We start from the raw sequence: 16,255 nt of genomic DNA, 5'->3' as shown, positions 1-16,255 counted from the left end.
TGTGTAACAGTGTTGCTTCCGTCCCTCACCTTGCCACAACCTGGGCTTTAACCAAGGACTCTCTGAACACATCAACAACTGAAATGAACTGTCTAAATGTTGTGTTTAGTGTACTTTACATGTAATAAATGTGTTATTTTGCCTTTGAATGTATTCAGTAATATTTTAAGAAACTCAGACAGGTGTTCAACTTGCTCTCCAAAGTTGTAATAGTAGAATGCACAAGGTGCAATTTTGAAATTGGGTAGTTGTTTTCCTCTTGTCATTTCAGTCATTTCAGACCTTAGAGAGGTATTTAAATATCCAGATCAACTAGCTCATGTCAGCTAACATTTTTGAGCTAGGTTTTTTAGCCCATTGAACATGCATAACATGCATTGAACATGCATAAGACATGTTCCCCAATGATGAAGGGAAGCCCGAGTGAAAAGGTTTGGGAACCACCACTCTACTGTATAACAATATTGTGAAACCTAAAATAATTAGTGGCTTAATTTGGCTGTCCTGGTTGTATCATTTTTTCATAGATGTCATCCCTATCTCCCTGAGTTTGTGACTGCAATTTTGTGACAATGTTATAAACAGAGTGTATTGTGACAACCACTTGGTGGTCAAAATCTTTAATGTTTCAAATATTACACAAAAATACAACATGTGGTCTTGTTGTAACTGTACTTTCTTTGGCTTGTGATATATTTCCTAACATGTAAGAATTCAAAAAATATGTTTAGTCTTCAAAAGAGACAAAACCAAAAGCTTTTAACACTTGCACACCACATATAGCCTCTTTGCTGAACTTCTCCTTTGACTGTTTATTTTTGATTCTACAAGGCAGACATTATACTGCATATAGTCCACCTATACTTCACACTTTTATTTGTTTATTTTCCAATATGTCCACCACTTTTCAATCCTATTATGTATAGCTTTAGGATCAATAAAACCAGGCAGGTTTGTAAAAAGGTACTAGGCCTTCACTTCACCCTAAAACGTAACATGATTGTTTATTTTTCTAATATTGAATTGTGTTTTGTTGCTATAATTGACTATTCAAAAATGTGGAATTTCAGCATAGTTTTGTCACTGCAAATGTTTGATGTAATATTAGGTATCTGATCTTTATAATTCACAGATTAAATAGGGTGTTCCCCAAGGCTCTGTTTTAGAACCATTCTGGTTTTATACAGTATTCAGATTTGGGGTGAAAAATTATATTGTGCTGGCAGATGTTTGTATTGGTTCCTTGCAAATAAACATTTGTCGTTAGGACGTCCCTGGAACGTCACAAAATGGTCACCTAAAGTGGTCCCCTGGAGGTTTGGTGTAGTTCCCAGTTTATTCTGGAGGCTTCCCTGATTACTTTTTAGATGACGTTTTAATTTGTAATTCATCTTTTCAATCATTTTTATGACGTAAATTCAGAGGGGTTGGGTTAAATGCGGAAGACACAATTTGGTTGAATGCGTTCAGTTGTGCAACTGACTCGGTATCCCCTTTCCCTGCCACTCAACGGTATGAGAACAGAATTTTGTTTGAGAGTGGAATGAACCAACCACATTTTGACCTGTAATGGGTGGAACCATATAAAAAAGTAAGTGACTTATCTAGGTACGTCACTATTGAGTGCGCAAGAGCAAAGAATCAGTGGCAATAGCAAGCAGTAGTCTTCCCACGCTAGTAGCTAGCATGTGTTTTAATAGTGTGACAATGGCGACAACAGCTACAGCAGCAGCAATTGTTATCAACTTCAAGGTGCATGACGTTGCAATTTTGTATTTTATTTTTATTGACTTTTAAACGTACAATCCACTTGCAGTGAAGCTTCTCAACATTTACATTACACTTTAGTCATCTAGCAGATATGTCCATCCAGATCGATCCACAGCAACCAGTACAGGCATTGGATGTAACAACCTTCCTTTTTGGGGGGGTGTTTGTAGTTGTTTTTTTTTACTGTAATTTTACCCCTCACTCAGCAACTTCACTCTCACTTATCTTCAGTTCTAGATTCCAACCCTCGGTTTCCCTCATCCCATCCCACCTATCTCTGCTGACCATCCCCTTCAGATTTCAGCGCATTTAGTGATGCTATGTTTTCTGTTATTTTTCTACATTTTGGGGTTTGATACAATGTAGGCTAGATCTTTGTTCACTCTGAAGGACTAGGTTCAATAGTCATGGTTCGCCACTGCATTTTTAGGACATTCTTGGAACATTGTGTCATGGTCCTCTGGATCTTTTGTCTAGTTCCCATTTTTTCCCGGCGACTTCACTTCATGGTAGCAAAAAACGTTCTCACCCCCCAAAAAAGAAATTATAGCCAGTGAGTGCATACCCTAGTTTCATTACACATCACCCCTTGCTACTGTTGCCAATCAAATCAAGTCCCTGATTTATGAACCACTGATCCATTCACAGCTCTTTGTCTTTTGACAATGTTAAGGACACCCACCAGTACTTTTACCATATAATGTTTTCAACTGAGGTATTTGACATACTGTACATGATTACATTGTGCATGTTCATTTATACAGTAATTATTAGAAACATGTCCTCATATGGGATTTGAACTCACAACCATTCATAGCTTTCCAATATTCCTGCCATACCACCGTGTCTATGTCAATGACTGATTTCACATGTATTCCTACACGTCGCACTTCAAAGTAAATCTCAGCGCTGTTAAAAATACACTCAGGAAAAACTATTATACTATAATAGTGATTCAGGAGTACGATTATAACCGAATGATATAAACCACCAACATTAGACAACTATACAGAAGACCCAAACTGAAATAGCTGAAATAAGTCAATAAATCAATAATAAATCAATAATAATAGAATATTCAGATTAACTGATAACTAAAATGGCAGAGCAGATGGCACTCTTATGCTGATTGGAGATGTATTATAGGTAATGAATGTGCAGAGGGGGGACTTCTGAAATTCTCTAGACTTTGTGGCACAGCAGAAAGATCAGTACACCCCAAATTCAGAGATAGTTCATTCAAATCCTAGGTGGGGTCATAATGAAAAGTCAGTACTAAGTAATCATGTCAAATGTAATCATATTGTTATTGATCAAAAATGTGCACACTTTTAGCTGAACAGCGTACAACTTACCTTAACACCCCCATACCATTGAATTATTTTACTTATAATGGTTTTGGCCATCTGGGACCATCATGTCAATGACACAACTTCCCAAGATTTCCCACAACTTCCCAAGAACGTCCTAAAAATGTTCTCAGGATGTTCATGGAACAAACCGGGAACTAGAAAAAAAACTCCACGGGACCATGTCACAATGTCCTGACTACTTTAGAACACCATTTCGTGACCTTCCAGGAATGTCCTAACAAATTATTTTTGTTTGCAGGGATGTTCCCTTGGGACCATCACGCAATGTCCCAATGACTATTAAAATTAAAGTCCTGAGAACGTCCTCAGAAAGTCCTGATATGATCCTCAGTGACATCCTAGTAACTTAGCAAGAAATAGACAAAGGTCCCCCTGTCAGGCATATGTGTATAGGTGGCAGGGAAGTCAGGCGCAGGAGAGTCAAACGGAGTGTAAAATGGAGTCTTTTAATAATGCCCTAGTAACATGCTCCATAACACTAAACAGGAAAAAGAACATAAACAAATATGGGTACGAAGACCCGTCGCGCACCTATACAACCAAAACACTACACTGACAATAAACAATCTCTGACAAAGACATGAGGGGAAACCGAGGGTTAAATTCACAACAGGAAATGAATGGGATTGAAAACAGGTGTGTGCGAAGACAAGACAAAACCAATGGAAAATTAAAAATGGATCAATGATGGCTAGAAGACCGGTGACGTCGAACGCCGAGCACCGCCTGAACAAGGAGAGGCAACGACTTCGGCAGAAGTCGTGACACCCCCAGAGAAAGTTCCATTGGGACCATCATGCAACATACTGAAGATTACTCAAATGAAGTACTGAGTACCTGACATGGTCCTGATATGTATCGTGTCGTTGACATCATTAAACTGAGGACTGTTAGTTTATCAAATCAATTCTCTGTAATTATTATTATGTGATTAACTAATCGGGTAAATGTAATTAACTAGGAAGTCGGGGCACCAAGGAAAATACTTTGATTTCAAAGTGATAATTTTCCTAATATAACTTTCACATATTTTAATATCTGATCAATTTGTGTTCTAATTAATTAATTATTCTTTACCTCACGTTTGTCTCATTCCAAACGTTGTAAATTGTTGGTTATCTGCACAAACCCAGTCTTCAATATGAATCCTCCATACATCAATTGTCTCAATCATTTATTTATTAACTTCTTGGTGACAGGGGGCCGTATATTCACGTCCGGATGAAGTGCCCAAATTCAACTGCCTGCTACTCATCCCCAGAAGATAAGATATGCATATCATTAGTAGATTGTTTTCCTCATGTATTGAACACAGATCATCAAATTTTCAATTTTATTGATTATTTACGTTACAAAAATACCTAAAGTTGTATTACAAAAGTAGTTTGAAATGTTTTGTCAAGGTTTAGAGGTAACTTTTGAAATATTTTGTAGTCACGTTGCGCAAGTTGGAACTGGTGTTTTTCTGGATCAAACGTGCCAAATAAATGGACATTTTGGATATATATCGACGGAATTAATCAAACAAAAGGACCCTTTGTGATGTTTATGGGACATATTGGAGTGCCAACAAAAGAAGCTCGTCAAAGGTAAGGCATGAATTATATTTTTATTTCTGCGTTTTTTGTCACGCCTGCAGGGTTAAAATATGGTTTCTTTTTTTTTACGGCGGTGCTATCCTCAGATAATAGCATCGTTTGCTTTCACCGAAAAGCCTTTTTGAAATCTTACATGTTGGCTGGATTCACAACAAGTGTAGCTTTAATTTGTTATCTTGCATGTGTGATTTAATGAAAGTTTGATTTTTATAGTAATTTTTTTGAATTTGACGCTCTGCATTTTCCCTGACTTTTGGCCAGGTGGGTAGCGTCCCACATATCCCAGAGAGGTCAATGCAACCGCTGTGTCAGATTTCAAAAAAGCTTTACGGAAAAAGAACACCATGCAGTAATCTGAGGACAGTGCTCAAGCACCAAAACAAGCCATACAGATTCCCGCCATGTTGTGGAGTCAACAGAAGTCAGAAATAGCATTATAAATATTTACTTACCTTTGATGAACTTCATCAGAATGCACCCCCAGGAATCCCAGTTCCACAATAAATGTTTGTTTTGTTCGATGAAGTTCATAATTTATGTCCAAATACCTCCTTTTTGTTTGCGTGTTTAGGTCACAAATCCAAATTCAAGAGGCGCAGGCACTTAGTCCAGACAAAAAGTCAAAAGAGTTATATTACAGTTTATAGAAACATATCAACCGATGTATAGAATCAATCTTTAGGATGTTTTTAACATACGTCTTCAATAATATTCCAACCGGACAATTCCTTTGTCTTTAGAAAGGAAAAGGAATGCAGCTAACTCTCACGGGCACGCGCCTGACTGAGCTCATGACATTCTGCCAGACACCTGACTCAAAGAGCTCTTATTCTCTACCCATTCACAGTAGAAGTCTGAAACAAGGTTCTAAAGACTGTTGACATCTAGTGGAAGCCTTAGGAAGTGAAATCGGACCAAACTTTACACTGTATATTGGATAGGCAAGACTTGAAAACCTACAAACCTCAGATTTCCCACTTCCTGGTTGGATTTTTTTCTCAGGTTTTGCCTGCCATATGAGTTCTGTTATACTCACAGACATCATTCAAACAGTTTTAGAATCTTCAGAGTGTTTTCCTTCCAAATATACTAATAATATGCATACCTTAGCTTCTGGGCCTGAGCAGTTTACTCTGGGCACCTGATTCATCCAAGCTACTCAAAACTGCACCCCAGCCATAAGAAGTTAAAATCAGAAGTTAAATAGTTTCATCTTTACTCATTAATTTTATACAACAATTAGATGCAAGCCTCACAACTGAGACTCTTGTATAAAGAGAGTTATGGTAATGTGGCTCTATTGTCTCTCATGAGTTTCACAAAATTGTACACAATGGACCAGTTTGTTGCTGGGTTCTTCCCTGACCGTGTACAACTTCTCCAATACATGGACATTGTTCAATTCTCATGTTCTGTGATGTGGAAGAGGTTCCTTTGTTCTCCTGTGAACCTCACTCCCTCCTCTAGCCATGAGGAGAGAACTCCTCTAGGAATTTATGACCTGCCTAACAGAGCCTGGGTGCAGGGGAAAGTATGAGAGGTGGTCAGAGAGAGAGGGGGCTGGTGCAGAGAGAGGGGGATGGTGCTCGCTGTACCAAAAGAGGGCCACGTCATGACATATGGTACTCGGTAATATCCTAGTAACTTACAGGGAACTAGACAAAGGTTCCCCAAAGAACGTTCCCTTGGGACCATCTCGTGAGGTCCTGAAGACTAGTAAAGGGAAGTCTTGAGAACGGCCTAAAAACTACCATCATGTGACATCCCCTTGACATTGAATGTCTCATGGACAATGTCCGACACAAATAAGAACCTTTTCGTAATGATCCCTAATGGACATCAAAATACAATGAAGCAACATGTAAATGATTGTAAAATATTGTAAATCATTGGTCCCATGTTTCACGAGAGGAAATGAAAGATCCCGGAAATGTTCCATACCCACAAAAAGTAGATTTTCTCAAATTTGGTCCACAAATTTGGTTACATCCCTCTGTTAGTGTGCATTTCTCATTTGCCAAGATAATCCATCCACCTGACAGGTGTGGCATATCAAGAAGCTGATTAAACAGCATGATAATTATACATGTGCATCTTGTGCTGGGGACAATAAAATGCCACTCTAAAATGTACAGTTTTGTCACACAACAAAATACCACAGATCGCTCAAGTTTTGAGGGAGGGTGCATTTGGCATGCTGACTGCAGGAATGTCCACCAGAGCTGTTGCCAAATAATTGAATGTTAATTTATCTACCATAAGCAGCCTCCAACATTGTTTTAGAGAATTTTGATGTAAATTCAACCGACCTCACATCTGCAGACTACGTTTATGGTGTGGTGTGGGCGAGTGGGTTTACTGATGTCAACGTTGTGAACAGGGTGTTGGGGTTATGGTATAGGCAAGCATAAGCTATGGAAAAAGAACACAATTGCATTTTGTCGATTGCAATTTGAATGTACAGACACACCATGACGAGATACTGAGGCCCATTGTCGTACCGCTCCTCAGCTGCCATCACCTCAAGTTTTAGCATGATGATACACAGCCCCATGTCGCAAGGATCTTTACACAATTTCTGGAAGCTGAAAATGTCCCAGTTCTTCCATGGTCTGCATACTCACCAGACATGTCACCCATTGAGCGTGTTTCGGATAATCTGGATCGACATGTACAACAGGGTGTTCCAGTTCCTGCCAACATCCAGCAACTTCGCACGGCAATTGGAGAGGAGTGGGACAACATTCCACAATCAACAGCATGATCAACTCTATGCCAATGAGATGTGTTGCGCTGTATGAGGCAAATGGTGATCACCAGATACTGACTGGATTTCTGATCCACACCCTTACCTTTTTTTGAAGGGTCTATTCCCAGTCATGTGAAATCCATAGATTATGGCCTAATTTATGTATTTCAATTGACTGACTTCCGTATAGGAACTGTAACTCAGTAAAATCTTAAAATAAATAAAATCAGTATACCTTAAAATAACGTTATACTGTGTCACGACTTCCGCCGAGGTTGGCTCTCATGCCCGTTCAGGCGGTGCTCGGTGGTCGTCGTCACCGTCCTACTAGCCACTACCGATCCCTTTTCGTGTATCTGTTGGTTTTCTCTGATTGGTTTCACCTGTGTGTTGTTTAGTTTATTAGTGTCTGTATATAATGTAGGTTGTCCCGCCCTTGTTTTGTGCGGGATTGTTTATTTGTCATCTATGTCTGTTGGTGTATCTTGTGTTCTTATTCTCCGGTTCGTCTTTTATCCTGTGTTGGATTATTCACCCTGTGTGTATTGGGTTGACCGTGTTTCTTGTTCACCGGAGAATAAAACTTTCATATCGCTATCTGCTCTCTGCGCCTGATTCCACCCACCTTGATTAGACGTGACACGCTGTGACCAAACCGGTATTTGTTCTGAACGCCCTCTTATGGTCCCGAGATAAATGTCATGTTTTAATGTTCCTACAATGTTCTGACTATTGAACAAAGTCATCAGTGGGATGACGTCTCGTTGAAACCCCAAAAGCAACATTTCCCAAACTTTGACCTGGGGAGCCAAAAGGGGTGCACATTTTGGTTTTTGCCTTAGCACTACACAGCTGATTCAAATAATTAACTAATCATTAAGATTTGATTATTTGAATCAGCTATGTAGTACTTGGGCAAGAAAAAGCATGTGCAACACTTGGGGTCCCCAGGACAGTTTGGGAAACGCTTCCTTAAAGGGACCTAATGGGAACTTTGCCGAATGTCCTTAGGACATCCCCTATTTGCTGGGTTAAAACATAAATAAAGTAAATATAATCCAATTCGTTTCTTGTCATAAACTCAATATAGATCCATCTCTATGGAGTAGTTACATGTTGACACTGAAACTACAATCCCATGTGAGCATACACTATGGTATATTTAGAGGCTACCAGGACAAGATATCGGAGCAGTCTCCTCTGTCAAACAAGAAGGCATTTCATGGACACAAGTTTTTTCATTTCTTTCACACCTCCGAAGTCTGATAATGTACAGATATTATCGGGATCTTTTTTTTATAAGAGTTTGAGGGAGGATGTGAATTTGTTTTGTTAAAACTATTGTGTTTAGTCTGAGCCTAAACATAATCAAATGATTCACTCTTGAATTCATCACATCCATACACACTCAAGCCATTTAAGGACTAAGAATTGCTGCATTGACCAGAGGAAGAAAATTAACAAAATCTATGGAGAACTCAACCCAAGTCAAGTTATTTTATCTCTTTGGCTTACAAGAGACATTTAACAACAAATCGGTCTATTTTACCTTGTCTCTTATCACATACCTTCTCATCATCACTGTGAATCTGACTCTGATCATAACAATCATTCAGCAGAAAGGTCTCCATGAGCCCATGTATATCTTTCTGTGTAGTCTATGTGTCAATGGATTGTACGGAACTGCTGGTTTCTACCCCAAGTTCTTACTGGACCTTCAGTCAGATGTTCAGGTGATATCTTATGGTGGATGTTTGACTCAAACCTTTGTAATATACACATCTGTCATGTGTGAAATGTCTACTCTAACAGTGATGTCATACGACAGGTATGTGGCAATATGCAGACCACTACTATATCATACCATTGTGACATCTTTAACTGTTAGAAAGTTACTCTTATTTTCTTGGTGTTATCCTTTAATTATAGGACTCATAGTAGTTAGTTTAACCGTCAGAGTTCCTTTGTGTGGATCTCGCATTGACAAGATCTTCTGTGACATTCCGTCTATACTGAAACATGCATGTTTACCCATTCCCATCAATCAAATTTTGAACAAATTTGTAATTATGGTTCATGTTTTACCAATACTTTTCATTGTATTTTCTTACTGTCAGATTGTAAGAAATTGTGTAAAGTCAGCTAAGGGAAGGATTAAGTTCACACAGACGTGTGTGCCACATATAATAACAATATTTATTTTCATCACAGTGACCCTGTTTGACAATCTGCAAGGATGGAATAGAAATGTAAATATTACGCTAAATATGCGTAATGCAATGGCCGTACAATTCCTTGTTATTCCACCTGTCTTTAACCCTCTCATATATGGACTTAACCTCCAGCAGATTCGAAGGGCAGTTATTAGAAAGTGTAATCCACATAAAATCATTGATATGAAATGTTAGTTACATGATCTTACACACCAGGGAAACTGCTTTATATCAGAAGTCAACAAATATAAAGGTAAAAATCTGCCAAAACTGTTGCAAGGTTAAATGGCGCCTCATTTCTTCATACCTGTCGCCAATAGTGCAACTTTTGTTTTAGAAGTGGAGAGGAAGGGGGGGGACAACACCTGGCAGGGGGTCCTCCCTAAATTTCACTTTACCCGACCCCAAAAAATCTTAGTCAACCATTGAGTTGTCTTTTCTTTCGATCTAATGGATTTGTATACATTTAAAAATATATATTTTTCCATATATACACCAATCTGCTTACCAGTAATAATTTTCATGTGCACATTATTGTGGAACATTTTATTTTAATATATAATAGTCTTTGTATCTCAAAATCATTGTCTGTGGTTTATCTACAATCTTAATCTAAATGAAAAAGATACAAATCTAAAAGTAACGTTTATTGCAATTGCCAACTATGTAAACATAGCCTACATAAAGCCAACACATAAAAACAATATCCTGATTAAATCACATTGGCTACGCATGACCTGTCTGCAACTAACTCTAAACATTGTATCAACTATCAACTGTGTCAAGTATTCTATGATGTTTCCATTGGATCAGATCATTACATTTTTCCCTTCTTGCTGAGTGGTTATCGAAAGGTAGAGATATGGAAGTATTGTTCAAATACTTTGAGGAACTATTGTTATTCTCAATTGTTTCTTGAAACATACTTTGTTTCCTTGCTGTTTGAGGTGAAGAAAAATTACTTTGAGAAGCTCCACAGTTCATTAATGGTGGTGAGTTAAGGCAATCGGAAATACTATCAGACATCCCCAAATGGGCACATTTATAGGCCTACATTTGCACAAAGGACAGGGAGACTAGTCGTACTTCTATATGGGTTAACAGGTGCCTCACTGAACATTGAGAGCAGAGTATAAACATGTTTTATTTTTTTATTGACAAAACATGTAAATGGAATGAAATAAACCATTAGGTGTTTCTCACGAGGTTGTGAGTTCTGCAAAACACATGTCCACTCCAACATTGAGAACAGAAAATAACTGTAATAATAATACATTCAATGAATTATCAGAAATGACCTAACCAAATAAACATTGCAGATTAGAAATGATGGGAATGAACGGTAAATGTAGGCTATTACTGGTGATATTTGTCATGGGGTATTGATAGACATAGTAAACAATGCGCACAATGAAGTTATGAAACAATGAATACCCATGAAATGGCGGGAGAGAGCTCATTCTGGAGAGAGACATGCCTTGTGCGTCTGATCCACAATCCCCATATTCCTGGACCGGGGGATCCCCGCGGCCTCCTCAATGGATTAGTCCACTAAAACAGGTGCAAATCACATAGGTGTCTCGTGTGCATAAAAAATATACATATATATGCGTGATAAAAAAAAATCTAATGTTTTATACACAGGCCCATTTTGTCATACAGTATTCCATAAGGCACCCAGACCTTATCAAAGTTTAACAGTATACCCTTAATCTAGTAGTAAATCAAATCTAGTGATACATTATTTGACATTTCGGGCATTGTGGGAGGATAATCAACCTTCCAAGTTTATGGCAAAGCATTTCTTAACTGCTATCAATGCTATGGCTACACAGTTTCTTATTATAACAGCCTCCAGTATCAACATTTCCAAGCAAACAAAAAGAGAATGTAGCCAGCATTCACAAGATCATAACATATGCAAATATGTCCCCTTCTGTTTCTTACACCTCCAGCTATAGAACGCCGTTTGGGTCTTTTGCGTGTCAAAAAGATACACGACAAATAACACTATGTAAACTATATGCAAATGTTGGCCAATCACAATATGAAAAACTTCTCATTCATCATCACCAACAAACGACTAAGTCATGTCGAACCTTGAAAACATGAGCGACCGCTTTTTACGTTGTTCCAGCCAAGTGCAACCACCTTTACAACCATCCCAGGAGGATCGGGTGGTTCAAAGGTAGGATTCATTCTGCTAGGTTAGGCAAAAGTCAACATTAACCGGCACAACTACCTAGTAACATTAGCTAGCTAATGATTGCAACAGCCAACGTTACCGCGGGGTGCGCGACTCTGGGCGGCGTCGATTATGCTGAGTGTCATTATTGTAATTTTTATAACGTTTGCACATGTCACATTTCAATCATTCAGGAGACGGAATAATGCTGGAGTCAAACCGAGAGAAGCAGGCTGATAACTATGAGGGTTTGCCTCATCGCTGACCCTACCATCCGGCAGCTGAACAGGATAGGTACATTTTCCCTATATCCATGTGGTACATGAGGACACGGTGCGGTGCATAGTGCTTGCTTTGTAAGTAAGCTAAGTGTGAATCTATCTTGTGATTAAACATAGACTCATTGAATGTTATTTTACTGATTTGAAGATCATGGACTGTCTCCCTGTTTTATATTAGGATAAGTTTTTCCATATCTCAGTATCTTTAGAGTATCATGTGAGGCAGATCAATGGGCATTATGGTCAGGAGGAGAGCAGCTTCTTGAAGGTATCCTGTGAGGCAGATCAATGGGCATTATGGTCAGGAGGAGAGCAGCTTCTTGAAGGTATCCTGTGAGGCAGATCAATGGGCATTATGGTCAGGAGGAGAGCAGCTTCTTGAAGGTATCCTGTGAGGCAGATCAATGGGCATTATGGTCAGGAGGAGAGCAGCTTCTTGAAGGTATCCTGTGAGGCAGATCAATGGGCATTATGGTCAGGAGGAGAGCAGCTTCTTGAAGGTATCCTGTGAGGCAGATCAATGGGCATTATGGTCAGGAGGAGAGCAGCTTCTTGAAGGTATCCTGTGAGGCAGATCAATGGGCATTATGGTCAGGAGGAGAGCAGCTTCTTGAAGGTATCCTGTGAGGCAGATCAATGGGCATTATGGTCAGGAGGAGAGCAGCTTCTTGAAGGTATCCTGTGAGGCAGATCAATGGGCATTATGGTCAGGAGGAGAGCAGCTTCTTGAAGGTTTTGGGGGAAACATTCCTCCAGATGAATCCAAATGTAGAGGCCTTTGAAGACAGACAGGAAGAGGAGGCGCATTCTCATTCTACACAATACCATTTTATATATATATATACTGTAAATATATATACATACACACAGACATAGGCTATGGTCGTTCTCATACAAACAAACAGACCCTCACTCACAATGACTAGCTAACGTGTACTTTACCCATTTCATTACATCTTTATATATTGCAAAGAAAATGTGAAAACAATCACAAATAATATTTTATATTCATTTCAAACAGCGGCATTAGCATGGGAACAACTTACCAGTCCAAAACAATGTCCTCTCCGTTCAAAAAATATGCCTCAGTTTCAGAGTCTTCAAAATGGAGTCTTCAAAAAGCAGATCTGTCTCAATTTCACAATGAATTTCCTCTAAAATTGTTTCTACATTCGTATATCTAGTCTTAGTATTAGCTTTCCTTGACTTATTCGCCATGATGTTGGATAAATAAACAGCTGAAGATGCAAGTCACCGAAATACTGCAGTGTGTAATAAGCTTTGCTCCTTCATGGTTGAATTGGCAATGGCGAAAGAACGGTCCTTACGCCAGCGTTCAATGGAAAGGTTTGTCTTACAACAAAGAATCATGGCATATTGCCATTTACCTCTGCTCAATGGCTATCTACACAGCTAGATTTCAAGACGATCAGTGGTCATTGGGTTAAAAGACAGTCAATCAACGAGACAGTGGTCATATGATTGGTGCACAATGGGCTCATCACTTGTTGTCTTCCAATCAGTTTGTCCGGGTCAATACGTCCCGCAAAATGACCCATCATGTTTGGTTGTGTTAGGCTATAAAAAATTGATTTAACCGAACAAAAGACCATTCATTGTGTAACAGTGAGCCTTGAGATTGCAACCAGAGCAAGATTTACCTTCAAAGGTAAACGATTTGTGTCAATGCAATCTGTGATTTTGTTCTGCAAGTGCTGGCTGAATAAGTAGTTTGATATGGGGGTCTGTGCTCAGATAATCACAGTGTATTCTTTCGCAATAAATCATGTTTTTAATCTGACAACACAGTTGGATTAGCAAGATTCTAGGCTTTCGAACCATGTGTTTAATATGACTATTTATGTAGCGATCACCGTATGTTGTCGAATTTAATCCCGCTAACGGGTTCGGTGCGCAGAGAGGTTAAGAGATTAAACTTGTTCTGGATCGGAGTCCCTTCCACGGGACGGTTGAGCACAAGATCATCTATAATGTCATTGTAAGCTGTAGCGTTACGATTCCCCTTCACTGGAACTAAGGGGCTTAGCCCAAACCATAAAACACAGCCCTAGACCATTATTCCTCCTCCACCAAACCTTACAGTTGGCCGGTAGCATTCTCCAGGCATCCGCCAAACCAAGATTTGTCCGTCGCACTGCCAGAGTCCAATGGAGGTGAGCTTTACACTACTCCAGCCAACGCTTGGCATTGTGCATGGTGATCCTACGCTTGTGTGCAGCTGCTTGGCCATGGAAACTCATTTCATGAAGCTCCCAACGAACAGTTATTGTGCTGACGTTGCTTCCAGAGGCTGAAATTGGCTGAAATTTGACGAACTGACTTGTTGGAAAGGTGTTATCCTATGACGGTGACACGTTGAAAGTTACTATGCTCTTCAGTAAAACAATTCTACTGCCCATGTTTTTACATTTACATTTACATTTTACATTTAAGTCATTTAGCAGACGCTCTTATCCAGAGCGACTTACAAATTGGTGAATTCACCTTCTGACATCCAGTGGAACAGCCACTTTACAATAGTGCATCTAAATCATTTAAGGGGGGTGAGAAGGATTACTTTATCCTATCCTAGGTATTCCTTAAAGAGGTGGGGTTTCAGGTGTCTCCGGAAGGTGGTGATTGACTCCGTTGTCCTGGCGTCGTGAGGGAGTTTGTTCCACCATTGGGGGGCCAGAGCAGCGAACAGTTTTGACTGGGCTGAGCGGGAACTGTACTTCCTCAGTGGTAGGGAGGCGAGCAGGCCAGAGGTGGATGAACGCAGTGCCCTTGTTTGGGTGTAGGGCCTGATCAGAGCCTGGAGGTACTGCGGTGCCGTTCCCCTCACAGCTCCGTAGGCAAGCACCATGGTCTTGTAGCGGATGCGAGCTTCAACTGGAAGCCAGTGGAGAGAGCGGAGGAGCGGGGTGACGTGAGAGAACTTTTCTATGGAGATTGAATGGCTGTGTGCTCGATTTTATACACCTATAGCCGAATCAGCTCATTCTACATCTGCATTGCTTGCCGTTTGGGGTTTTAGGCTGGGTTTCTGTACATCACTTTGTGACATCAGCTGATGTAAGAAGGGCTTTATAAATACATTTGATTTGAAGGGTGACTTTAACTGTGTTAACCTTTCTAGCACACCACATATGATTATGTTAGGTCATACCCAAGTCAAAAAAATACAGCCATTTTTCCAGCCAAAGATAGGAGTCACAAAAGCAGAAATATAGATCAAATTAATCACTAACCTTTGATGATCTTCATCAGATGACACTCATAGGACATCATGTTACACAATACAAGTATGTTTTGCCCGATAATGTGCATATTTATATCCAAAAATCTCAGTTTACATTGGCGCCTTACGTGCAGTAATGTGTTGATTTCAAAACATCCAGTGATTTTGCAGAAATACTCATAATAAACATTGATAAAAGATACAAGTGTTATTCACAGAATTAAAGATAGACTTCTCCTTAATTCAACCGCCATTTTGGAGTCAACAAAGTTAGAAACAACACCATAAATATTCACTTACCTTTGATGATCTTCATCAGAAGGCACCGTCAGGAATCCCAGGTTGACAATAAATGACTGATTTGTTCCATAAAGTTCCATAAAGTTCGTAATATATGTCCAAATAGCCACTTGTTGTTAGCGTGTTAAGCCCAGTAATCCATCTTCATGAGGCGCAGGCACTTCATCCAGACAAAAACTCGAAAGGTTCCGTTACAGTCCTTTAGAAACATGTCAAATGATGTATGGAATCAATCTTTAGGATGTTTTTAACATAAAACATCAATACTGTTCCAACCGGAGAATTCCTTTGTCTTCAGAAAAGCACTGGAACGAGAGGTAACTCTGTCGAGAGGTAACTCTGTCGGGGGCGCGCGTCATGAGACCAAGGCACTCTGCCAGACCACTGACTCAAAGAGGTCTCATGAGCCCCTCCTTTATAGTAGAATCCTCATTCAAGTCTCTAAAGACGGTTGACATCTAGTGGAAGCCGTAGGAAGTGCAACTTTATCCATATCTCAATGTGTATTCGGTAGGCCAAGCTTTGAAAAACTACAAACCTCAGAT

The 16,255-nt window shown here is 39.6% G+C and overlaps 1 protein-coding gene across 1 annotated transcript; it reads left to right on the top strand.

Annotated features, from left to right (window-relative positions):
* Positions 1–8,953: 8,953 nt before the first annotated feature.
* LOC135553381 (olfactory receptor 1D2-like) lies at positions 8,954–11,664 on the top strand. Its single transcript, XM_064985522.1, has 2 exons — positions 8,954–9,553; positions 11,659–11,664. Exons 1-2 carry the CDS (start codon positions 8,960–8,962, stop codon positions 11,662–11,664), a joined length of 600 nt encoding a protein of 199 aa, XP_064841594.1. The 5' UTR covers positions 8,954–8,959.
* The last annotated feature ends 4,591 nt before the right edge of the window (positions 11,665–16,255 follow it).

The sequence above is a fragment of the Oncorhynchus masou genome, chromosome 13 (assembly GCF_036934945.1).
Source record: "Oncorhynchus masou masou isolate Uvic2021 chromosome 13, UVic_Omas_1.1, whole genome shotgun sequence".
Classification (NCBI taxonomy): Eukaryota; Metazoa; Chordata; class Actinopteri; order Salmoniformes; family Salmonidae; genus Oncorhynchus; species Oncorhynchus masou.
This window is presented reverse-complemented; position numbering and strand designations above follow the sequence as displayed.